At 35.8% G+C, this 26,834-nt stretch overlaps 2 protein-coding genes across 5 annotated transcripts; both read right to left on the bottom strand.

The window, feature by feature from the left end:
* Positions 1-662: 662 nt before the first annotated feature.
* On the bottom strand, positions 663-7,094 carry LOC105390544 (histone acetyltransferase KAT6A). Of its 4 annotated transcripts, none has more exons than XM_038106591.2 (5): positions 6,643-7,092; positions 5,209-6,474; positions 4,045-5,019; positions 1,859-3,657; positions 663-1,146 (listed from the first exon to the last, which is right to left on the bottom strand). In XM_038106591.2, the coding sequence occupies exons 2-5, from the start codon at positions 6,469-6,471 to the stop codon at positions 1,038-1,040; spliced, it is 4,146 nt and encodes a 1,381-aa protein (XP_037962519.2). In that variant the 5' UTR covers positions 6,472-6,474; positions 6,643-7,092; the 3' UTR covers positions 663-1,037. The 4 variants fall into 4 exon arrangements, with proteins under 4 accessions (XP_037962519.2, XP_048477978.1, XP_037962520.2 ...); XM_048622021.1 differs by having other exon boundaries at positions 1,859-5,019; positions 5,209-5,673; positions 5,806-6,474; XM_038106592.2 differs by having other exon boundaries at positions 1,859-3,297; positions 6,643-7,090.
* Positions 7,095-21,077: 13,983 nt separating this feature from the next.
* LOC125488723 (serine-aspartate repeat-containing protein D-like) lies at positions 21,078-21,845 on the bottom strand (the record flags this gene model as incomplete). The annotated part of the gene is made up of 1 exon (XM_048622022.1): positions 21,078-21,845. A coding segment is annotated over one exon (768 nt), but the record flags the coding sequence as incomplete, so codon positions are not given.
* Positions 21,846-26,834: the final 4,989 nt, after the last annotated feature.

The raw sequence follows: 26,834 nt of genomic DNA, 5'->3' as shown, positions 1-26,834 counted from the left end.
ACACAGGGTTGCGCAAGACTAATTAAGTATACAGTAGGGCATGCAATACCGCAATACCGGTATTCGTAATACCGGTATCAGGGACAAAATTCACGCTTTTTTCAATACCGGTATTGAAAGTTAATACCGGTATTGAAGTAATACCGGAATCGGACTTTTTTAGGCTATAATAAAGCGATTAAGATATAGTATTCCTATGTACTGTGAAAGCGCACTTGTTTCCAACCGTTTGATGCAGTTTTCGGCCGTTTGATATCTACTTTTGTCCATGCGTAACGGACACTGGATGTAAAAAAAAAAATTATTGTAAAATTTAAACTCTAATACTCAATTCTCGTAAAAATCTATAACAAAAAACTGAATTAGATTGCTTTTTCTCGTTTTATTTTGACCTATACGACCTTTAATCACAATATATGCCATTTATTACAAGGAAATCTAATACCGGTATTAATACCGGAATCCCGGTATTGAGTTGCAATACCGGAACTCAATACCGGTATTGAAAATAGTTCCGGTATTGCATGCCCTAGTATACAGCTTAAAATAGGATAGATAAAGTATTGCAAGAAAAAATGCATTGATATGCTAGAAATAATTATTGTAAGTAAACTAAGACTAGCGACAGTAGGATGCCAGGTGACTAGGTTAAAGATATTAAAAATATCACAACAAATATAGGGCACGTGTTATCATACAGTTCCAAAAAGCATAAGAAACAACTCCAAATCGAGCTTTTCAAGCTTACAGAGAAATGGATAAGTTGCAGTTATTTATGGGACGGTTAAACAATGAATGAATACTAAGTAACTAACAGATAATGTACATACATTACTCGTACATTCTAAAAATAAATACCTTAACGTTATTAAAATTACATATTTTTTCGATTTAATTTCCCAATTCGTTTTTACCATGGCAAGACACAGCAATTTCAATATCTTTTTCAATTCACCATGAGAACTGAAAGGATATTACCAATTTGCCCTGCCATGGTCCTAAATTAGACTTATGAATCTATGAGAGGTGGTGGTAGCTCAGTGCTCCGTGCCGGTGATCCACTGCAGGTACTTGAAGGAGCGAGACTGCACGGGGCTGGCTCGAGACTCGTGGTACCCGTATGTCGGCTGCAGCGTGGGTTGCTCTCTGAAAGGATAGAAGATGCATTGTAAGGTTTTACATAATTTGTTATGATTTTTCGGTGCTTGTAGTCAGCTTTTTAATAGGTAGGTAATAATAATTTAGATTAAGACAAAGCCCCAGTTGCACCACTTTCACCATACTCTGTTAGATCATAACAAAGCATAAGTTCTTGACTTTTGACACATCTATCATGAATTTAATATGGAGATGTCGTATAACTGCCAGGTTCAATAACTGTATCTATCGATAGCGGACAGTTATTTTTATACGATTTTGACAGAATGCAACCTTTTATGTGTCAAAATCGTATGATAGTAACTGTCAGCTATCGATAGATGATAGAGTATTGAAACTGGCAGTAATTTATGACATTACAATGTAACAGGGGTGTTAATGATCTAACAGACTATGGTGAAACTAGGAATAAAAAGTATAAAGTTTTCAAAAAGCTACCGCTGCCGCTGTTTTAAAATAATCTATTTATTGCGGTAATTTTGTGTCTGTAACCTATGTATCAAAGAGGGACAGCAATAGATAGAGTCGACTTTATTTTAAAGTACAGTGGTCAGCAAAGAAACTTGACCCCTCTTGGAGCCCACTGTGTATCGGAAAGTAGTTCTGTATAAGAAAGCCTGAAAATCGGTTGATCCGAATCAAGTTATCTAATTGAATCTTTAGTAGAACCGTAGGTACTTAGTATAAACGCAATTCTTACCTAGGTTCAGCAGAAGCACGGCTGTGGTACGCGGGCACGTTGGGGTTGTGGTAGTTCTTGACCGGCGCAGTCGCGGGGGTCAGCGTCTTGACCGGCACCGGAGAGTGCTCCGAGGGGATCGGGGAGTGGTAGCTGTTGGCGTTGTACCGGTCCACCGAGACACCCCTAGCTCTGTCGTGGACGGGAGACTCGGTGCTGCTCTGGATGTAGCTCACTGGCCTGTTCCTGCCTATTGTGTTGGTCTTCGACCAGTCTTGAGACACGTAGTCGGATTCAAAAGACCTCTCTCTGCCAGATTCCGGCCTCAAGGTCTGACTCCATGAAGGAGTCGGCGTGTAAGTGACGGTCGGAGTCTTGGCGTAAGTCGGGGTCTCCTCCCACGGAGGGTTGACCGTCTGCTGAGTCTGGTAGTCACTCTGAGTGGTCTTCTCAGTGAACTCCCTAAGCTCCTTGCGCCAGGTGTGCTCAGACTTTTCAGCCGTTTCCTCGTTGTCGTAGTAACATTTAGGGGACGGGTCAGGCTGGGGCTGGTACTTCGTTTCGGATGGGATGTAAGTGGAGTCGGGGACAGAAATGTATCGCCGCTCATACTCGCTGTAGTATGTCTTGCGTCCCGCGACCTTCGGGGCTTCAGGGATGACGGGTTTCACGAAGGACTGGTTTGGTGCAGGCGGGACGTATGCCTTGGGAGGTGGCTTGGAGAATTTACCAGCGGCTGGAGTCAGTTTCCACGCTGGTTTAGTAGATTGAGTGTCAGAAGATGGTTGAGTGGCGGGTTGGTAGAAGGTAGTGCTTATGTTCTGAGGAGGGGCAGCATAGTTCGCATCCTGTTCCCAAGGAGGAGGTACGTATGAGGAGGATTGCTGCTGAGAACTGTTTTGGCTCTGGTAGTCAGTGTTTTGATACGAGTACTGGTTTGCAGGAGTATTAATAGCTGGGACTGAGTCAAGTTGCTGCTGGTTGTTGGATCCCCAAGACGTTGGTTTAGGAGTGTAGCTTGGGTAGCTGTTCTGTTGGTATGTGGTGCTAGATGTGTTTTTAGAATAGTTTTGGCTGTAGCTGTCAGTGTATGAATTAGTCTGAGTTTGCGGCTTCGGTTGATGCTGAGCCTGGTATTGGGGTGCAACTGGAGGTTGGTACTGGGGCTGCGCCGGGGGCTGGTACTGTTGGGGTTTGGGTTGGAACTGCGGCTGCGGCGTGTACTGGGGTTGAGCCTGCGGTTGGGGCGCGTACTGGGGTTGTGCTGGGGGTGGGGGCGCATACTGCTGTGGTGGGGGCTGGTATTGAGGCTGTGCCTGGTATGGGGCTTGTGCTGGCGGAGCTGGGTTCTGCCACTGCGGCTGAGCTGGCACTTGATATTGGGGCTGCGCTGGAGCCTGGTATTGAGGCTGCGCAGTAGCTTGAGGCCGGTACTGAGCTTGAGGGGGTTGACTCCAAGACTGTGAAGAATTTGTAGTGTTATTATAAATCTCGTTCTCCTTCCTCGATTGCTGATACCACTGTTGGTTAGTTATTTGACTCGGCTTCACATTAGCAATGTTAACTACCTCAACTCGGGGTTCTTGTGAAACTTCCCTTTGTGTTTCATAATTTTGTTGGTTAAATGTCTGGTAAGTGTTTTGGTATGCCCCTGAAGGAGGTAATTGTCTTTCCATGCTAAGTCTTTCTAAGAGGAGACTATGACGCCTTTCAGTGGTTGGCTCCGGGTTATAAGAAGGTGTGTAAGGCTTTGCTGGTTGCGGAGTCGGCGAAAGCCTTTCTCTTGATGGCGCAAAGTAAGTTTTGGCGGTTGGCAGACCCTGTTGAATTAATTGATCATAAGAATTGTCCAAAGTTTTAGTAATACGATTTGTAACAACTATGTTTTCTACTCTATGTAGTTCTGTCTGTGTGCTTAGTGGCATTCCAGATGCATCTTTGTTAGTGATAATTTCAGTGCTCTCTGTGTGTGTTTTAGACAAGGATTCGCTAATAGGGCCTATAGGTTTTATTTCAATATCTTCAACAATGTCTAGATGAATAGGAATTTCCCTAGCATTGTCTTTAGGAGTTTCGCTGACCGGTTTAAGTTCTGGTGCCGGTGCAGGCTCTGACACAGGGTCTTGTTTAATTTCAACAGGTTCCGGTTCAAGTTCTGGTGCCGGTGTAGAATCAGTTTCAGGTTCTGTTTTAATTTCAATAGGTACCTCTTTTGGAGCCTCTTGAGGTGTGACTGACTCTTCTGTTGTCTCTTCTTTTACATCCTCCTTTGCTTCTTCAGAAATATTAGCTTCCGGTGTACTTTCCTCAGGCTTGGCAGTTTCAGGTTTAGGTTCTTCAGGCTTCGCTGCTTCCTCTGTTTCTGATTCAACTTCTTCTTCGGTGTACTCAGATTCCTCATCATCTTGGATTTCAAGGACTTCAGTTTCTGGTTTAGTCTCAACTTCTTTGATGATTTCGGATTTTTCATTATCTGTGTTATTATTGTTAAGTTGAACATCTTTTTGTACCACAGACACTTCTTCCACAACTTCTTCTTGCTCATCATCTTCAACGGTTTCCTTGTCATCAACTTTTTCGGTTAATTCTTCCTCTTGCTTTATTTCTTCATCTTGCTTTGATTCTATTTCCTGTTGTTGAACTATTTCGTCTTTTGTAGTTACATCATTTTCAGCTTCTACGGATTGCTGTACAACAACAACTTTTTTTGTAGTAGTAGACTCGGAAGACTCATGTTGTTTTATTAATGTTTCCCCATTTTCTACAGCATCCAATGCTTGTTTAACAACTACTGTAGTAGACGGCTCTTCAACGATTTCCTCCCCATTTTCATGAACTTCTTCAACATCGACTCCACTTTCCTCCTCATACTCTTCTTCTTCCTCTTCCTCTTCCTCATCTTGTTCCTCTTTGGGAATAGTCCTCGTTTCAATTCTAGTTTTTATTTCAGTTTTGCCATCTATAGTGGTTTTGGTAATTGTTTTTTTAGTTTCTTCTATAGACCCATCGGGTAATGTTTTTGTTACGACTTCTACTTTGGTTTCAGTCTTTGCTGCTGATTTTTTAGTTGGTAGTTTAACAGTAAGAGCAGTTTCTGATCCATCTTCTCCATTTTCAGATGTATTATTTGTTTCTTCGGTTTTGTTTTCTTTCTTGGTTTTCTTCACTACTTTTGATTCTGTCTGAAAAGTAGAACAAAAACAAAGTTAGTTTAAACATATTATTATTTAATTTGTGATTATGCTGAAAATGGGAATAAAAGTAAACAACTGCCAAAAATGAGCTAAATACAAGAACACTGGTATTTTCCTTCGCGTGGTAGTTAATGTTTGAACTAGTTATCATAATAATTAAAGTATATAAAAATCAACCTGTTCATTCTCTTCACATTGTTCTGTTGGTGTAGATTGAGAACTTAAAGATAGAGGCTTTATTTCAACATCCGGTACGGCTGCCACTATTTCTTCAGAAAAATTGTACTTGTCAATATCTTCCTTAGTTGGTACATATTTATTTTCATATTCCATTGATTGTGAATTCAGTATCGGATTAAATTCATTATTTTGTTTTTCAGACGTTTTGATTTCAGAGCTTTCGGTCCTCTCAAATAAATTATTAGTTGGTGCTGGTTTTTCATAAGTTTCAGCTGTTGTACCTGTAGAAACAATATTTTGATTTGCTATATTGTTATCAAAACCATGATTTGTAAAACCATATAAGCCACCTTCTATTGGTTTATCAATCTCAGTAGCGGTTTTATCATTATTATTATTATTATTAAATGCAAGTTCTGGTTTAATTTCATATTTTTGATCGTTACTAATTTGATTTTGTGTGTTATTATTAATTAGTGGTGGATTTTGTACTTCATATGGATTATCTGTATTGTATGGATAACTGTACTCAGATTTATGTGTATTTTCCATCGCACTCGGCAATAAATTTGATGCTGTAATTTGATTCTGTATGTTATTATTAATTAGTGGTGGATTTTGTACTTCATACGGATTATCTGTATTGTACGGATAACTGTACTCAGATTTTTGTGCACTTTCCATCGCACTAGGCAACACATTTGACGCCGTTTGAAAATAATTAACGTCGTAACAGGGCGTCAGAACTGGAGAGTCTCTAAATACTTCTTTACTTGTGTCTGGAGGTTTACTATAAGTCGGCATTGTGCTATACATAGACGCTGGTCGGTTCTCAACATTGTTATTGTTTACGCGTGCGCCGAATGGGACGGATTCACTATTTCCACGTGCTTGTGTGGATTCGAACGGTGAGTTGTTGAACTGTTTCTGCGGAGCCCTTTCTGGTTGAGGTTCCCTGTACTGGCCAGGTATACTCCTCGTCCTCAAGAGAGACTTCGGGTTGGCTGGCAGTGAGAAGGCCGGGAAGACTTGCACCGGTAGAGATGAGTAGTTGGGGACGGCGATGGGAGTGGAGGGGTTGGACGGGGGCTGCGCGGGGCCGGGGGGCTTCTCCGGGACGCCCTGGTTCATGGCATTGCGCATGAGCCGCGCCGCCATGCGCTCCGACTTGATCTCCGAGAGGTCCAGCCCCCCCGGCGTGTAGGTGAAGGGCTTGCGCTCCCTCCCCATCGCGTTCTGTATCGCCGACGGCGGATTCATTGCCTGAAACCGTTCGAAAACGCATTTAGCTCGCCCGTAAATCCGATCGGAAAAAATGTAATGAAACGTTTTGTACAACCGCCAAAAGCATTGACCGTCCGATGCACGTATACAATGCCGGCGATTTGGCAATTTGACAACGGACGTGGATAATAGATATGATATACTCACGGAGGCTCCAGTTCGGATTTATTTACTTCCTGTAACACGACGTCGGTCGCGGGCACACGTGGCGGTCACTCGGCACTGTCACTGGAGAGAATCACATCACTGGAGTCCTGGAGCGTGGCTCGTATTTTTGTTGTTGGACATGCAGATATTAATGTCACTGTTTAAATATAGCTTTGGATGGTAAATGAGCCAGTGGTTTGAATCCGGGGCGAGGCGCGGTGGGCGCGCGGGCGCTATCCGCCTACTGGCGTCTGGGCGGTGCGCCGTGTATTTTGGTCGTGGCCCCAATATTGCCGGCTCTACGATTTGTCTTCAGCGAATCGTCAAAACAGCGGCGGGATACTTCCGACATTTTTGCGATCGCCGTCTACTTCAATTTACAGTTCAATCGTTTGTTTTATCGCTGCAGCTGTCCGTTTGCATGTCTGTCTGTCTAGTTTTGCTTTGATGTTAGAACGGGATGTGTCGTATTAATTTTATAATTTTCTCTTTAACTTCGTAAGAATAAACTATAACGAAAGATATTGATTTTATGCATATGTGGCGAATTCTTAAAAATCTATTTTATTATTAATTAAAGACTAGTTCCTAAATATTATCTTTAAAAAAACCGAGCATATTTGGTACAGTTCTGTTATTGTCAGTAAGTTCCAAAATGGAACTTCCTTGAACTTTTAAAGTTTACAAATTTTTTTAATGTCACCTCTACATATCATTAGCTCTATGTACCGTTAGATTCCTCATTTATGCCGTATTTAAATCCAAGATTTGCAGCTGTCCGAAAACGCAGAAGCTCATATAAACATCGTTCTGCTATTAAAGTTGGCTTCATACCAAAACATTATTGAGATATAAACTATGCACACAATTGAAATTGGGATCGTACTTATACAGAGTGTTTCAAAATTGGTATAGTAATCCGTAAGGGGATGACGTTGGTTGCGTATTACCACAAGTGGTAGCACAAACGTTGTTCAGAATGACCCGGGGCCCCTGAGTCACGTCATTTCGGCTTACTATACCCTTTTTTACAACACTCTGTATAAAGATAACCTAAATTTGATAAAACAGTATGCGCAGTGCTCAAGTACTTACGTTCGTAATCTTTTGCTTATACTTCAATTCATTGTCCTAATTTTAATTGATATATGATTCTGACTGAAGATTTCGATTTATGATAAATAATAATGTAATATTGAATGATTTGTAAAATTATTAATGTAGGTATATTTACTTATATCTGCATTTATGAAAAAAAGTTCAATCTAATTATAGAAAGATCATATACCAAGTACTTAATTAATCAAACTTTAAATTTATTGATAAGAAAACATGAATGAATTATTTTCATATTAATACAGATATAATTTTTTATTTCCATATTTTCAGAATTAATTACCACCATTTTTTTCTGCGCGGGTTAGTTAAATATGTGTCCCTGTTGGATAAATATATTTAATAAAATAAATATTATATAGGTTTTTGCTCACGTGATGGTTCAAGGTCCAAAGCTCGGCGTGGAGGGCCCTCCCGATGCTTGAGTAATCCGTTTTAATCTTGAGGTTCTCACACACAAAATCACATGTCCACTTATAATCGTATACACAAATATAATGCCTAATAGCAGCTGGTAATATTTAACCGAAAATACAAATATTGCGAATATCGAGACCGCGCCGAAATACAAGAGCAGATAACCCGACTAGAGGCTGCCAACGACTGGGTAGACTGTCAAAAATAAAAGAACCTACCCACATACAAATATTAGAAACTACCCACATACAATTATTAAAGTGTTCGTCGGTACCGAACAGTCCCTAAACTTTAAAAACTACGTATAAAAATAACCACTTCACTATAAACATCTATTGACACATACTTAAATGATTAATTAAAGCATAGCTTGCTATGAATATCTTTTCGACTTACTTTTACCGTAGTAGTACTAGTAGTCGACTCGGCTGCGCTCGACATTCTGAAAACAAAGAAAAATACTTGTAGTTTTACAAACTTTAGATTTCCACCCAGTTTGGTTGGAAGTAGGGTTGCCAACCGTACTATATTATATAGTATTGTACTATATTTTGGCTCTTCGTACTATATACTGTTGAACTAAAATATAGTACGCAAAAATACTATATTTCAGTAGGTACACTTTTCACAGTAATAAAACGATGCGTGAGGTCATTTTCCAAACAATTCAACTATTATTAATTCAAAATTCGCGCTCAAAACCTGCGAGACGCGGCGCAAGATGCAGGCGGGCGGGCTGTACATGTATCCGAACGTGAAGCGTCAAACGTCAAAGTCAAACTGACAATATGACAATGTCAAAGTTTTTCCTTTTTTCTGTGAAAAAGTTTTCACGTTGCGCGCCGTTGTTTTGTTTTGAGTTTCAAGTTTTTTATTAAGTGTTTTGGTAATGCTGAGATTTAAAAAAACCTAAAATGGAAAATAATAACAGTAGTGACAGTGAAAGTGCAGTAACGCCTACTAAAAAGCGGAAAACTGAAAAACGGTTACAAAAATACAAACCCGAATGGGAAAAATCTTACGCTTGGATTAGAAAAGACTCTGAAAATATTTTTTACGCAAAATGCACATTATGTAACATTACAATTTCTATTGGAAAAAGTGGTATTGGACAGGTGAGTAAATTTTTCTTCTTTCTTTTATGTTTGTTGTTTGATAGTTCAATTGCATGAATATTGGTGTGCTTGCTTTGTTTCTTTACTCATTGCAGATAAAACAACACAGTGAGACAAAGCAACATAAACTTAAAACTGAGCTTTGCAAGAAATCCGCAACCTTAAGTAACAATTTAGTGTTTTATTCGATTTTCAAAAAATGTACTATATTTTTCTTTAGTGTCCTATATTTTTTTATAACTTATTTTGAAATATACTATAATTTGGTGAAAAAATGTTGGCAACCCTAGTTGGAAGAAATTTCTTCTTGGCAATAAGACCGCCTTTGTATGTATACACTACTTTTATGTCCATTTTTTGTAACTGTTTATTTTAGTAAACAATAAAGAGTTTTTATAAATAAATAGAATAGAAGTAAATAAACTCCCTTTTTATTATATAAATTAATTAATAAACAGACTAAAAGTGGTAAACTGATTTAGATCCGGTTATAGTCCAGAGCTTTCATACAAATCAGTAGTGAAAATCCGGCTTAAACCAGAACTATCTTTAGTCTTCATTTTCTTTAAGCCTACGGCCTATCTCATAAACATAATTAATTTATAATTTGTTTTTAAAATAAAAGCATTTAATTTCATCAAAATAGAAGTCATTACTTAAACCACACATTATAACTAGGTATAGTTTTACAATAGCCATTACATTACGGTGTGGTCATATTGTCCTGGCTGACACGTTATGCTGATCTTAATTAAAGCCGATCATAATACGTCCCTGTGACATATTGATTGCATATAAACAGTGGACTGCTTTAGTGCCACGCGCCCGTATAACCGATTTACGACCAGTGTTGCCAGTGCATTACGATTTTTTCCGAATTTCAGGGAGTATTTGGCGCCTTCCTGTAATATTTTCCCAGGGTATTTACGATGAATAGAATAAACCATTAAACAAGTAAATAAGGAACATGGACATTGGTCCAGAAATAATTGAAGCTGTCGCAATGTACATAGTGATTGAAAATTACTGAATTTCAAGATATCTAGCTACAGTTTAGTGAACCAGCAACGTCTGACCATATTCTAGAAAGTAAATAAAATACCTTTATTGATACAATTTAATGCCACGAAACTCGCCCTTGCCGTGAACTGAGACTATGATGGATGAAAAAAAGATCCCGACGAATTGAAAACCTCCTCATTTTTTTGAGTCAGGAGGACTCAACAGGAGTCTCCTGGCACAGGTGTTTGTAATACTTAAAAGGAGGCTTCAGCAACTAGCATTTAAGCATATTTTTGGTTAACGTAAATAAACAATTTTTGAATTTTTGAAGTCGGTTAAAAAAGATTTCAATACGTAATGAGTTGGGGCATTATTTGCTATACTAGAGAGGGTATTCAATTAATTATATTTATTAAAATAAAAAATAAACGGCAGAAATCTTTTTCACATCAGCTGGCAACATTACACACGTGATATAATCCCGTAACACTGGAGGTTAATCCCAATACTACTCATTTGACGTGATGTGTGTGTGTGTGTGTGTGTGTGTGTGTGTTGTTTCACATTGGACCCACCATTAATGTAGCCTATTTATATTTAAGTAGGCTCATGATTAGCCCCTATTTGAGCTTCAGAGTCCACACAGGTGTATGCGGTAGAGTATTGAACAGGTTTAATTTATCGTTCCATGTTTGTGCACTTGACACACGCATTTTATCTGAAAAGTGAATTGTTATTGAATTATCCATTGCTCAAAGCAATACGTACGGTATGGCAACTATTGTATTTAATTTTAGGGCAATTCTGTTTCATGAAAATTTATTGGCAGCAAGTTGCAAAGTGTTAACTACTTTTAAAACTGAATGTTCACCATTATAAGACACTATAATTTCGTACTACACAAAGTACTGTCGGTAGAATAAGTAGTAATGCCGAGTACCGAGTAATTACGAGTCTAAACATGGTTTGTACTATTACCTCTAGTTATTTCCCTGAGGTACTATGAGGAAAAAACAACATTAGAGTTCATTAGTTCCTTCTTACCCGACTACGGCAACTCTTAGGAGTGCTGTATTTTTTGCTCTTGAAGTCTATGAAAAATGCTACATAATTATTATATTAATCAAACTACACATAATTTTATCTTTAAGTTTGTACCCGACGTTTTTTTGACGAACGAATGGCGTAGTGGTTAGTGACCCTGACTACTGAGCCGATGGTCCGGGTTCGATTCCCGGCTGGGGCAGATATTTGTTTAAACACAGATATTTGTTCTCGGGTCTTGCCCGTAAAATGGCAATAGGCCCGCCCCCTATTACATTGGGACTAGCATAACACTCTGGCGAAAAGTGGGTGCAGCAATGCACCTCTGCCTACCCCGCAAGGGAGTACATTAGTACAAGGCGTGAGTGCGTGTTTTTTTTTGTACCCCTGGCAACCCAAACTATGCAAATGCCACCTCTTTTTTCCCAGCCTTTCATCTTGGGCAACTATACAAATACATCCTCCTTCAAAATATTTTCGGAGAATAATTGTATGACCAACTTGTGAGAACGTAAAAATATCAAAAATATTAATGGACATAATTGTATTAATGAAACCTACTAACGGTGTTTGCAATAAATATTTTAATTATGAACAGATAAAGTGAATTTTACTAGTTAATATTTAGTATTAGGGTTACTTTCACCAAAAATTTAAAAGAATTCAAATTAATTGCTCTCTTGGTTTGATAGTATATACTGACTGAGCAGGACATCCAAAGGTTTAATTGCGTTTAAATGTTGGTGCAAGTCACCCTGGAGTATCTCGGCCACAAACTAGTTTCTCAGCGAGATTGCTCCTCGTCCTCTTATTACATTGAACGTTATTGTCGACATGACACTTGGCTTCGACCATAAAACTTAATATCGCTGGTTTTACGGAATGTAACTGTCTTTATGGCGGACTGCCGACGATAATATTCTATCCAACGCAGTCGTTTTTCTTCTTTATTCCCAATATAATGTGTGTTTTCACACTGTTATATTTAAGTTGGGATTGCTCGTTTTGGTTTTTTCGCCATAATAAATTGCCTTGGTAATGCATTCAGAGACACTTTAGTAATAACGAGCGATTAAAATAGATACATTTTCACTCCAATTGACTTTGTGTAATCGCATGAATTTTGCACCCACTTATTATGAGAAAAAAAAACCAGATATTTGTCTCCTGCTCAAAGTCAACTCATTTTTATTCGACATATTTGGGTTTTGGACTTTTCAATGGATCTTAAGGACCCATAGTAAGAAGAGGGATAAAGTTAATACGTAAAGTAACCAGTAAATTCATATACCTACTGCAGACAAAGACCCACTCTGAACCACGAGCGAATGGGATGACCCGGTACAAGTTAGTCAATCAATCAATTAGTTCATTCTAACAGTCTCTCTCGTTGTTGACTCAACACTTCGTAGTACGTACAGCAATTAGATGATTCCGGTGAGTTACCTGTGCTTACATGATTGACGTGAGAGCCAATATGGACTGTATGCAGGTAACTAACCTATAGTATATCTACTATGGTACTGAGTTGATTTATCTAAAACAGAAATTTAAACCTGTACAGTCTTTACCTTGTACAGTCTCAAACTCTTATTTTGATTCCAGATATTTCACCGAAAAACGATCCAAAAACTTTGTTTAACGCTTAGTTGTTAACCCCCTACGGAATCTCCCTGCTGTTATAAGTTTAACGTGTCTGTGTATGTATGTGTGTATCTGTCTGAGGTAGCGCAAGCATCGTTGGTCTCAAACGGCGAAACCGATTTTCGTTTTGTTTTTATAATACTCTTCCTTAATTAAACAATAAATTCTAGCTTGATTACCCAACCAACTAACCAAGAAGATAATCCAACATAACAATAAATAAATAAATATGTGGAAACATTTCACACACTGCCATCTGACCCCAAAGTAGGCAGAGCCTGTGATATGGGTATCCGACAGCTGATATATCTACACAAACACATAGATAGATAAATCATATAAATGTCAACACCCAAGACCCGAGTACAAATATCTAGCGTATGTAAGTAGGTATATAAAGTAAATCCCTAGTTTTTTTGATGGTACACACGACTCTAGATCGCAGTCCTGCACGGGCAGTCGGCCAACTAGCCCCACATTAACCCCGTTTATCCCATCAACGTGGATTCTCATGCGAAATAATCTCCAATGTACATACATTACATACCTAATAAAATATATTTGAAAGAACGATTTTATTTTATATTAAGCTACATATAAAATCGGCTAGATGGGGTGACGACTTGCGAAAGGAGACTGGTAATGATTGGATGCGGAAAGCTATATTAGTGGTCTGCTTTGGGAGAGGCCTATATACGTCCAGCAGTGGACTGTTATAGGCTGATGATGATGATTATGACATATACAAAAGAATATTTTTGGGCTTCTATTATTTATTCCTCATATTGACTCCATAATATAATAATTATTAACTGTTGATTCTATATTCTCGTATACTTACGTTTTAACAAGAATCACCACGTTTACCATGATTTCGCCATGGATTTGTTAATCTGAAGGCCGATTAAATAAACAGATATCCTTTTTTTTATTGGCCGCATTTTTACCTGTTCTATGCAGCGATGGCGTGAAAGAAATCTGTTTCCACCAGTGCTATGCTATGTGGACCAATGAATATGATTGGTGGATATTAAACTAATCTATAGCAACGTAGCATACCATAAGGACATGTCTGGTACAATTTATAGCTTTAATTTTGTCTTCACGCAATGAAAGGCCACCTTGACCTATAATTTCTACTCACAATTAAAGTACTTAGTACTAAATTCATGATTTATTTATACACGGGATTTGAGTAACATTATTGACCTTGCGAACATTTTCTGACTTTCAGAAAAAACGACCAAGGTTAGTAATATCTCGTACAAACTTTTAATGGTGTTAGAAAACATTCTGCTTGTATTTGAAGAGAGTGTCGGCGTTAACTTTGCTTGTAAATCTTTTTGATAACTTTGCATATTATATTTTGCTTTTTCATAATTTTCATATTTTGCATAAAATATATAAGTAAATAGAAAAGGTAAAGACGAATAATTAAGATGATATAAAATTCAATAAAATGAATTATGATTTAAATAGTATAATACTCTAATACTGGTTCTGCAATCGTTACAATTGCGCACAGTAGGTAAAGGTTGATATAACTAAGCCTAAAGAGTAACAACCAGAACAACTCCACCCTTTTTGTAGATAAAAGTACAATTTTAGTGTTGACCAGTTATTAGTTTTCATTAAAGTATATATTTATTTATCGTATGACTTTATTCACTGGTAAGACATAAAATTAATATTAATATACCCAAAAATTATGTATAAGAATTATTTAAGTGGTAAGATATGCACTATATATACACGTATATATGTCGCAGCCGGATCGTATAATCCGCCGCATTACAATACGGCTGGCCGCATTACATGACAGGGCCGCTTTGTAATGCGCCGGATCAACGTTTAGCCGGATTGAATACGGCTGGATGAAATTTCGGCGGATTGTATTCGACGTCGTGCGTCCTTCAATATGGCTAGCCGTAATGTAATACGGCGAGGAATCAGCCGCCGCTTTGAAAGTTTTTATTTTCCATTTTTAACACTCGTGGCGCTGCCTGACATAACAACAACAATGGCGTCGGATACAGTTCATGCGTTACAAAATTGCGAAGATATGAGTGTTTTAAATGAAGAAATCGTGATAAATACGTTAGTGGACAGTGACTTTAAGAACAATTTTAACGTGCCGTTAAATATTTTCTATTCCGCTCAATGTGGGACAGTGAAGAAACCAGGACCGAGTTTCGGAGGTTATAATGCACGTCAAAACGGGTAAAGTGCACATGGATTCTGGTGGTCGGCGGAATTACACCCAATATAACTGGGGCTAAAAATATAATATCATGAATGTGGTCGGCCAACTGTCTTAGATCTCTACGTATAAATGATAATTTCATTATATTGTAATAAAGTATTTTAGCCAAATAGCATAGTATTTTATAAATACGGTACTTAATTCTAAAGCTAATTATTTTATTTACTATATTAGTGTCTTTGATAAGACTAGTAAAAAATGTCGTCTGAAGAAACGTACTTATGAGTGATTAATAAAGAAGATTTTTAATTCAAACGTTGCTTTATTTTATAAGTATGGTCATGGTCACCCTACAATTTCAGTAGATGTACGATGTGGCTAAACGTGGGCCGCCGTATTGAAGAACGTATGGAAATGACAATCCGGCTAAACGTTGAACCGGCGCATTACAAAGCGGCCCTGTCATGTAATGCGGCCAGCCGTAATGTAATGCGGCGGATTATACGATCCGGCTGCGACATATATACTATATAGTATACACAAAGTATAAAAGTTCTGACCCTTTATTCATTTAATAGAGAACTAACTACCTTTATAGAATAGGTCCTAGTTTTACGGTAAATGTCAGACCCAAAGCACTATTTTTGCTCATGGGATAGGGAATTTGTTTTTAACAAATCTACATATTAACAGTAATATTTATTAACCATCAAGTTTATGGCCTAAAGAATTACAGTAACAGTTCCACACAGGCCGCCCGCGCGGTGGCTCGCGTAAATCTTTTCAGCAATTTCGCAAATGCACTCTCGTAATAAACATGCGCATTTAAATTTAGGTAAATGTTACTATTTCACTAAATTATACGAACATACGTGAGCTCATTGTTTTGCTAACTAAAGAAATTGGTCAGGTTGAACTGCACAAATACTTACGTTTTGTTTCGTATCGCATGCGCACTACGGAAAATTTTGATTGATTACTTAAAGATTTTATAATAAAGATCGATATATATCGATTCTAAGATTTATGATTTATGCTAACACAGTCTTTTCAAGAAATAATTTTAGTTTTTTTAATAAAATAATTTTAGAAACCTTTGATAATTTAAGAATCTCTACCAATATTCTAATTTAATATCGCTCAAAATAAGATAGTTAGTAACACTAATGCAGTAAATCCGTAATATTAAAATTCCTCACGATACAATTTCATAAGAAAACTTGGCAGCTAAGTGGATTCCCGTATGGAACTAATCATATTCATTCGAAGAAAAACACTCTTGTTATCAATATTTTTAACATGCGGCTGTCAATATGGAAAAAGAATGAGTTCTGGGTACCAGAAATAGATGTTTCAGACTGAAATACTGAAAGCGAATGAACTATTGTATATTTTTGTACGCATTTTCCGCTTGTGAAAACTAATTCTTCACTCGCGTTTGTAGAAAAAATATGCTGTTTTACCAAATACATGTTATTTAGAGTGTTCCGCTTTGCCTTAAAAAATACTTAGGGATGGAAGCATTCAGGCTGGTCTTCATTCGATTTTAGACAGGGAGATCTTTCCAGGTAATTATTTGGTTTCTATTTTAGATTCTCATCTATTTTGTGAATTTTAAGAAGGTACGTATATACTTATAGTATATACGTATAGTTGTTCAGAATAACCCCATGAAAACCACCTTTCAGCTAACTCTTTAAATGATAAATAAAGTTTTTTCACTATGAATTTTTTGTATTTGTCACAAGCTACCTATTTCCTAAAAGTACCATCGTCTTATGTATTTTATTGCCAATAGGCTTTTAGCCGCTTCTTTATATGTACACCAATCCTTAAATATTAAAAAAGGCCACGAATATTAAAAAGACGCTAGCTAGCAAGCTTCAAAATAAATACTTAACTAATTCTTATTTAAAAAAACATACAATATTCACCACACTGCATAATAAGATGAAATAACCCTTTCCAAACATGAATGAAGACCTACTCACACTCACAATACAACTTCATTCATAAAATGCATCATCGGACTGAAGCGATGAAAAAATTCAAAAATTATAAAATGAATGCACCCACAACCACGCCCACTATACACGCAACGTGTGAGAGTAAAATTCCAGAGAAAATTGCACCTAATGTCTACCACTAGACTCGCCATGTTGTTTCTCTAAACGCAGACAGGTAAAGGTGAACAATTTTCATGGCTATAAGATCTATTTTCGCTCGAGATGTTTGGGATTTCCCAGGTGCGTTGACCTGCGGCTGCGCAGACACCTGTGCTGAACGTCACAGTGCGGGGTTATTGAATTATGAACTATATTTACAGTTGTTTAAGTATGCTTATTGTGGTGTACCTATAAAACTCTAGTGTCTGAAACGCCTCTACGTCATCGGACGTAGAAGAAGTAGAGATCATTGTCCATCGAGATTTTAAATGAGATTTTTGACTCGCGAAATCTGGAACGGCTAGATTCAAACTTACTACTACTCAGTAACTAGAAGATATATAATAGGTACCTTGACAATTCAAAATTACATGAAGAGTGTATTGTTAATCACACACATCCTATACAAAAGTTTCATCACAAACTATGCGAAAACAAAACGTAGTTGTTAAATGAATTAACCATAGCTTTGGTTTAGACCCTTATTGTAGGCAAAATCCAAGACAGGATTGATCTTATTTTTTATCCGTTTCTTTTTTGAAACATTGGTATTTCATACCACATCGCTACCACTGAAGTACGTCAGCCGCGGCGCTGCACTTATAGAACTAAACAGGTAGTATGATAGACAGGTTAGTTCTCGATTTTGTCGTAGGACTTCAGTGGTGGAAAGGACTCTATCATGATTCATGATATTTTACTAAATAGAAAAAAAACACTTCATTTTTATCTACTCTACCAAAGACACGCATAATTACATTCAGACAGGGCAGTCGTCCAAAGGAAAAATGAAGTTGTAAAAACGCCGATAGCAAAGTAGGTACCTACCTAATATTTGTTTAGTTCAAAAATACTGGCCATATTACGACCACAACTGGTAAAATGATTCATCATCACGACCCATCACGTTCCCTCTGCTGGGGCACGGGTCTCCTTCCAATGAAGGAAGGGTTTAGCCCTAGTCCTAGTGCTAAGCTTGTGCTGCTCTCAGTTCAACTCTCTGGTTTGTGACTTCTCCTCGTGACTCGTTACATCATTTTTTACTCAATTCAGCAATACATAGATACTATTATAAGTAAGTATATATCCTAAAGATTAACAATATATGTATGTAGATATTAAGGGTCTGCAATAGGGAATCGAGGGTTGGCATTGTCATAGAATTATGTAGTAAATGATGCTCTACAGCCTTGAAAAAAATCACACAGGTAGTTGAAGAGTCTAGCTAGGTGCTGAATCATTCGAATTTAAGTAAATGATTATGGATAACTATAAATTAATTTCAGAATATCAAGAAAAACCAGTCAATCACACTCCCGTATTGTAACAACTGTGTCGTAATTATAAAGAATTTTCATATGATTTTTATCATATTATAAAGTTAAAGGCTTGGACTAGGCGCTAAATACCTTGTTTTTTAATAAACACACACTTATTTTGTGTAAATTAATCCCAAACTTGAGCAATTTTTTTCCCTCAAATCTTCATACAAATATCTATGGCGGCTTTCTGTGTTATAAAATCATAAACACAAGTGACGTTTGACTCAGTTGGCCGCTGGCCTCCAAAGAAGGGTCACGTCGGTTTAGGCAGCACTGACAGCTCGCGATCTTATCGTGTACAGATACAAAATCACTGCACATTGGTTGTCATTGCACTTTTTCAACTTTTATGACACCAACATAATTTGATTTGAAATGAGGCGTTTGTTAAAAAAAAAAAAGTTCCTTTTTTGAGAAATAGATGGCGTTGTCTGGGGTTGTACCAACTTTCAAACCCTCAGAACACACTCAGATCACAATATGTTATTCTGTGAGGCTAACGAAATGTGAAAGTGACGTAGGTAGGTAGAATTGTAGTATTATTTTCTCTATGATGTCGATGTCACTGTTGCTTCAGCGTTCAGTGCGATTGTGCGTACAGCCGTTCTTTTCAAGTTTTCTCAGTTTCCTTGTGTTTCTCCTGTATTAATTGAGTTGTAGTTGAGCTATCTGCTCCTCCTCCCTTGATACTTAGCACTATCCCAAGCCACATGCAGTCTGAGCCTCGGAAGGATGGCTCGCGCTACCACCCGACATTTAATCACAACTAGTGAGTTCTTATTCTGAGTTTAGTACTCTTTGCTCTCTATGTAATTTTTGACAGTTGGTACACTGCGTTTTCACGCCATCTATCGGCTTACCCAAAAGCTCAACTGACAGCTGTCAAGGAAAACGGCTCATTGGGTTCAATCGACTGGAAATGCCTTCCTCTATCACCTCCTGAAAGGATCCGGTCTACTTACCAATAACCCTGTATAATTAATAATATTTGATGATCTTAATTTTATACTGATTGTGACATAATTGTAATTAGATAATAATATTTGCATGCCTGCATGGTAGAATATAGTGATTTTTTTTTAATTTATTGACATTTTAATGTAACATCTTATGTAACACCTATATTCATGCAAATAAACAATACTTTACTTTACTTTAAAAAGATAAGGTATTCAAAGCTCAAAAACAGTGCATTCGAGCAATGTTTAATTTAAGAAGCACTGATTCATGTCGACCATACTTTATCAAAAACAGTCTATTAACATTTCCTTGCTTGTACATTTATGAGATACTACTAATTGTAAAAACAAATCCAAATTTATTTAAAACAATGACCGATGTCACTTTAAGACTAGGTCGCAACAGAGACAGGCTGTTCACTGAGCGCTACAACACTACGCTCTTAACTAAGAGTATTGTGTGTATGGGCCCTAAGCTGTACAACAAACTGCCTTACAATATAAGATGTCTTGACATTATTAAATTTAAAAATGAACTGAAATGTATTCTCCAAAAAAAATGTTATTATACAATTAATGACTACCTAAATGACATTTTATAATTTATTATATAACTAAATGAATGACTATTATTGTATGACTATTTAATTATTATATTGCTATTATTGTGTTATCTCAGTTTGAACTTAATTTATATAAATTTGCATGAATTCTATAGTGTAGGTAATCCAAAAAGTTGTACGTACTGTATAGAGCAAAGCATGGAGAACTAATAATTTTGTAACACCATTTTATTTACCCATGTTTACAATAAATGAATTTTTATCTTTATCTTTATCTTTATCTTTATCTTTATCTTTATCTTTATCTTTATCTTTATCTTTATCTTTATCTTTATCTTTATCTTTATCTTTATCTTTATCTTTATCTTTATCTTTATCTTTATCTTTATCTTTATCTTTATCTTTATCTTTATCTTTATCTTTATCTTTATCTTTATCTTTATCTTTATCTTTATCTTTATCTTTATCTTTATCTTTATCTTTATCTTTATCTTTATCTTTATCTTTATCTTTATCTTTATCTTTATCTTTATCTTTATCTTTATCTTTATCTTTATCTTTATCTTTATCTTTATCTTTATCTTTATCTTTATCTTTATCTTTATCTTTATCTTTATCTTTATCTTTATCTTTATCTTTATCTTTATCTTTATCTTTATCTTTATCTTTATCTTTATCTTTATCTTTATCTTTATCTTTATCTTTATCTTTATCTTTATCTTTATCTTTATCTTTATCTTTATCTTTATCTCTATCTCTATCTCTATCTCTATCTCTATCTCTATCTCTATCTCTATCTCTATCTCTATCTCTATCTCTATCTCTATCTCTATCTCTATCTCTATCTCTATCTCTATCTTTATCTTTATCTTTATCTTTATCTTTATCTTTATCTTTATCTTTATCTTTATCTTTATCTTTATCTTTATCTTTATCTTTATCTTTATCTTTATCTTTATCTTTATCTTTATCTTTATCTTTATCTTTATCTTTATCTTTATCTTTATCTTTATCTTTATCTTTATCTTTATCTTTATCTTTATCTTTATCTTTATCTTTATCTTTATCTTTATCTTTATCTTTATCTTTATCTTTATCTTTATCTTTATCTTTATCTTTATCTTTATCTTTATCTTTATCTTTATCTTTATCTTTATCTTTATCTTTATCTTTATCTTTATCTTTATCTTTATCTTTATCTTTATCTTTATCTTTATCTTTATCTTTATCTTTATCTTTATCTTTATCTTTATCTTTATCTTTATCTTTATCTTTATCTTTATCTTTATCTTTATCTTTATCTTTATCTTTATCTTTATCTTTATCTTTATCTTTATCTTTATCTTTATCTTTATCTTTATCTTTATCTTTATCTTTATCTTTATCTTTATCTTTATCTTTATCTTTATCTTTATCTTTATCTTTATCTTTATCTTTATCTTTATCTTTATCTTTATCTTTATCTTTATCTTTATCTTTATCTTTATCTTTATCTTTATCTTTATCTTTATCTTTATCTTTATCTTTATCTTTATCTTTATCTTTATCTTTATCTTTATCTTTATCTTTATCTTTATCTTTATCTTTATCTTTATCTTTATCTTTATCTTTATCTTTATCTTTATCTTTATCTTTATCTTTATCTTTATCTTTATCTTTATCTTTATCTTTATCTTTATCTTTATCTTTATCTTTATCTTTATCTTTATCTTTATCTTTATCTTTATCTTTATCTTTATCTTTATCTTTATCTTTATCTTTATCTTTATCTTTATCTTTATCTTTATCTTTATCTTTATCTTTATCTTTATCTTTATCTTTATCTTTATCTTTATCTTTATCTTTATCTTTATCTTTATCTTTATCTTTATCTTTATCTTTATCTTTATCTTTATCTTATCTTATTCTGAGTTTAATACTTCAACCTCTTTGCTGTCTGTGTGCAATATTTGACGTTCGGTACAGTATGTTGTCACGACATCTATCGGCTTGAACCAAAACTTAACTGACAGCTGTCAAGGAAAACGGCTCATTGAGGAAGCATAATTCTTCCAGTATATTCAATACATTAAATTAAATTAGATAGTGTGCAATATTCTCGTGATATTACAGTCTCGTAAACAGTGGCGGATTTACCTATAGGCCAAAAAGGCCAGTGCCTAGGGCGGCAGATTGAGAGGGGCGGCAAATTTGGCAAATAAGTAGTTTTTTTTTATATAATTAATTATACGTGTATCATCTGTACCATCCATGTATAAATTACTATTATAAAATACGAAAACGATTAATAAACGCTTTGTAATATTTCGATAAAACCGGATCCTGGATCATTACATACATATATATCTTTGCTCCTGCGAAAACAGAATTTGGAGCATATTATTATTTATCCAAACTTGGATAGCACTTCGCATTGCACACCGCTGCCCCCCTACTCTTGAAAGGCAATGTATTGCGTCTGTCTTGCGTTGGCACCATTTAGATTTTGGCCAAAAAAGCCTTTTGGCGTTTTTGTAAAATAACTTCTAAATTGTATGCGTTATATTCTTGTTTCTAGGTTCTTAAAATAGGCATTACCTAGCTAATTACATAAGTATTTTTGGTCTTTGGCGCCGTCCATTAATCACGTGAGGCTCAAAGGCCCCCCCTCTTGGAGGGGGTACGGAAAAATCACGAGGGGGGAGGGGGGGTCTCGTTAGACATCACGTTTATTAATTTTTTGACAAAAAGCGCTAGGTATTTCTGAACCGAAATTTTGAACGGCGCAAAATTTTCTACAATAATAAATTTTATTGCAAATACACATTATAAATATTTTCCAATTCAAAACGCAATTTTCGATACATTTGTATCAATGTATTTGTGTAGATATATCAGCTGTCCGATACCTATAATACAGGCTCAGCCTAGCTTGGGGTTGGATGGCCGTGTGTGAGATGTCCCCACATATTTATTATTATTATTTATTATTTTTTCTAGTCAAAAATAGCCTTTACATACATTTCCAAAAAAATACACGTTATCCAGGGGGGAGGGGGGGGTCCCAAACCTCACCGAATATAACCAGGGGGGAGGGTGGGTCAAAAAATGAGAAAAATGACCTCACGTGATTAATGGACGGCCCCTTTGTAAAAACGCTTTTGAAGAGAAGTTATGATTTTTAAAATGTTGACAACGAAAGACAGACGCAATACATTGCCTTTCAAGAATAGGGGACTGAACGAATGAACCGATTTAGTTTTTTTTGTATCACATGTGTTCTACGGGAGAGTGTTTTTAGACAATAAGTTTGCTGAAATCGATTTTTAAAAGTTACAAAAAAGACTTTATAGCGTAAAACGCTTTAAAGTCTTTTGCCTTTCAAATTAAACATTTTAGGTTAACATTACAATACAATACAATACTCTTTATTTGCACCAAAATAGAACAACATACAAAATAAAGACTTAAAAATAAAAACAGTACAAAAAGGCGGCCTTATTGCTTATAGCAATCTCTACCAGACAACCTTTGGATGGAAGAGAGTTATAAAAAAATAGAAATAGAATGAGAAATAAGTACTGAAATAAGTAAGCTGAGGTGCAAGTGTATAATACACTACTTAAACATTAAACTCTTCAGTACATAGCGGGTTGCAAAAATAATCTAATTAAATGACAGAAATATGATTAAGTTCACAATCGTACTAATAACGGAATTAAACTAACGTATTGAATTTCAAAACCCTTCTGAAGAACTATAGACCGATCTCGCTTTCAAGCCATGTATACAAGCTGTTCTCAAGGGTTATCACGAACCGTCTTGCCCAAAAGTTAGACGAGTTTCAGCCCCCAGAGCAGGCTGGGTTGGGTTTCGAAAAGGCTTTAGTACAATAGACCACATCCACACAGTAAGGCAGATTATACAGAAGACCGAAGAGTATAATCAGCCTCTGTGTCTAGCCTTTGTGGACTATGAAAAAGCCTTCGACTCCATCGAGACCTGGGCAGTTTTGGAATCCTTGCAGTGATGCCAAATCGATTGGCGTTATATCGAGGTGTTGAGATGTCTGTACACCTTCCTTTGGCGTTTCAGCAGATCAAAGCTTCATTCTCCTTCACTTGCATTTTCATATGCCTTCTCTTCTTATTCTTTACTCTAACGATCTACAAAGATAACGCAGGCACAGAATATATAGGTATAATATGAACTAGGCAAGCATACATTACCTCTTGCTGATTCCGCCCGGTGTATATTACCGTTATCAATACGGGAATTTATAGTTTTTATACTGCAGTCGGCAGCCCGCTCTATTCTTGCTTCTCCTATCGCGATTTTATCTCCGAAACGTAACCATAAAGTTTCCTCTAGCATAAATTTAAGATGCCAGTTCTTCTTTTCAATGGACGAAAATAAAATATTAATTCGGTTTTACGGACTTGTCTTCATTTGAAGAAAATTAAACTTCATTAAAGTGCACATATATGTACTATTTAGTATATGTGCACTTTAATTTATGTTTAAACGAATGTACTAATATATTAATAATATATAGTTATTTATAGTTTTTGTTATAATCAAGTTGATGTATTGATGAGTTCAATAAGACAAATCAAAAGAAAAAAGTATAATTATCATAACTGACCAACTTCTACAATTAACTAGTAATTTGAGCCGGCCGCGTATTCATAATAAATATATTTTGATCCATGCGAAGGAAAAGTTTCCAGTAAAATTAACTATTATACATTCAGTTTTTTTGAAACATCGAAGAATTTTCTGTGGCGAGTGCGGTGTTGTTGCGACATGTTGCTACCCTCCCACGCTCTTTATAAAAATATCGTATAAATCTCTTCCAATGCCAGCTACGTCACTGATGCCTACACGAATTCGCGTCAAATATTTACGGACCACCCACACAAGTCCGAGCATAAATTTGAGCGAACTGCCTAAAGATTTTATTCATGGATCATGCATTTATAACTGATTAAGTAGGTCACTGTTGCATTGGGAGTAACCTGGTGCATGGCTGACTACATCGATAGGTATAAACAATTAACACACTCACATCTCAATAAAGTTGGTACCTAGTAATAATTGTACCTTCTAGGTACATAAATGTTGTGTATTTCTTTTTGTAATTTTTGTTTTTGTTTGCAATAAGAATGATCTATCTTGCATAATGTAAACATACGTGACGCTGGTGAGTCACAGACATGGCTTGTTTATGTTATGTTTTATATTTATTATTCTTTTTTTGTATATTGGTGCTTATGTGTTATTATTTTCATTAAAATACATTTCCGCGTTTTTTATAACATTAACCTAAATAAGGACTTCCCTTATTCGCATTGTTTTTTTCGTATGAGTGTGGGAGTCCCGTAAAAGCTGTTGATATCGAATTTTATTACATTGTTCCTTCTGTTTATTGGCAAGTAAAAGTTTATTACTTTGTGCTAAGATGCATAAATATTTGAAAATTGTTAACGAGTGATCTCTTTTAAACATTATAGATAGGTACAGTATCATATTTGTGATTAAATTAGATTTAAGTTTGGGCCCTTGGTTATTGACTATTGGCTTTAAATGATTAAAGTTAGGTATATAATGTAGTAACTAAATTAAAAAATAAATTGGCCTTAACAATACTTAATGAATCATATACATAACAGTTATGAAACATTTAATACGCACCAATTCCATGTTTATAAACCATATAAATAATATACCTATCTATATCAAAGGTATAACTAAAATACTTTTTACAAATGAGCTTTCACGCAATTTCATAAGTATATTTCGACTTTTTTCATTTTGTTTTTATTTATTTTGGTATTTCAAATAATTCAAGGTCACCCCCGCAAATATATTTCAACAGCTCGATTCCTAAAAGTTTCAGTTCTACTAGTCTACCAATCGCTATTTCAGAGATTCGCGCCAGAAAATTTTGCTCGCGAAAAAAAAAACAAAGAGGCAACAGAAATAGTCCAACAGCCACCGGTAATCCATCAGATGGTCATGACATTGGTTCACAGGTGGGGTTACTAACCTGCTCGCTTGTTCTGCGTGTCACTTCTCCAGAGCTCTCCAGGCCACACTACTACCCACTCCGCAGTTGAAACTTCTCTGAGGTTATTTTAAAATGCGTTTATAATTTTATTGTTTGTTCGAAATTCAAGAGATGCGACAACCGTGCGCGCGCGCTGGCTCTCGCTCGATCTATCCAGCCAGCCACTCCGCGCGACCTTACTCGCCTCCCTATTTGTTTTCAAATCGTAAACATTTTTTTTTCAATGAGGACGCGAAGTGTATTGTGGGAATTGTTTCGTATGATTGTCATGTTTTGAAAGAATTGTTAAAGGTTACTTATTTATTTATTTTAGCTAGATGTGTAGGCGGTATGTTTAAATACTGAAAGAAATACAAACACGGATTGATATGTTAAGTATTTTATACAGAGCTCTGTGTAGAGCACTGTTTAAGAAGATTTTAATGCAAATGCTCTTTCAAATTCAAAGTCAAATGATTTTATTCATCGAATTAATATAAAAGTTTCTGATGAACGTCAATTTTTACAATCTACTCTCCGTTCGGATAAGGGGGGCTCTTTCTGTCTTAGGAGAAGAACGGAGGCAAGAAACTCCTGAGCCCTTTTATAGTATT

Source organism: Plutella xylostella, chromosome 7, assembly GCF_932276165.1.
Source record: "Plutella xylostella chromosome 7, ilPluXylo3.1, whole genome shotgun sequence".
Lineage (NCBI taxonomy): Eukaryota > Metazoa > Arthropoda > Insecta > Lepidoptera > Plutellidae > Plutella > Plutella xylostella.
This window is presented reverse-complemented; position numbering and strand designations above follow the sequence as displayed.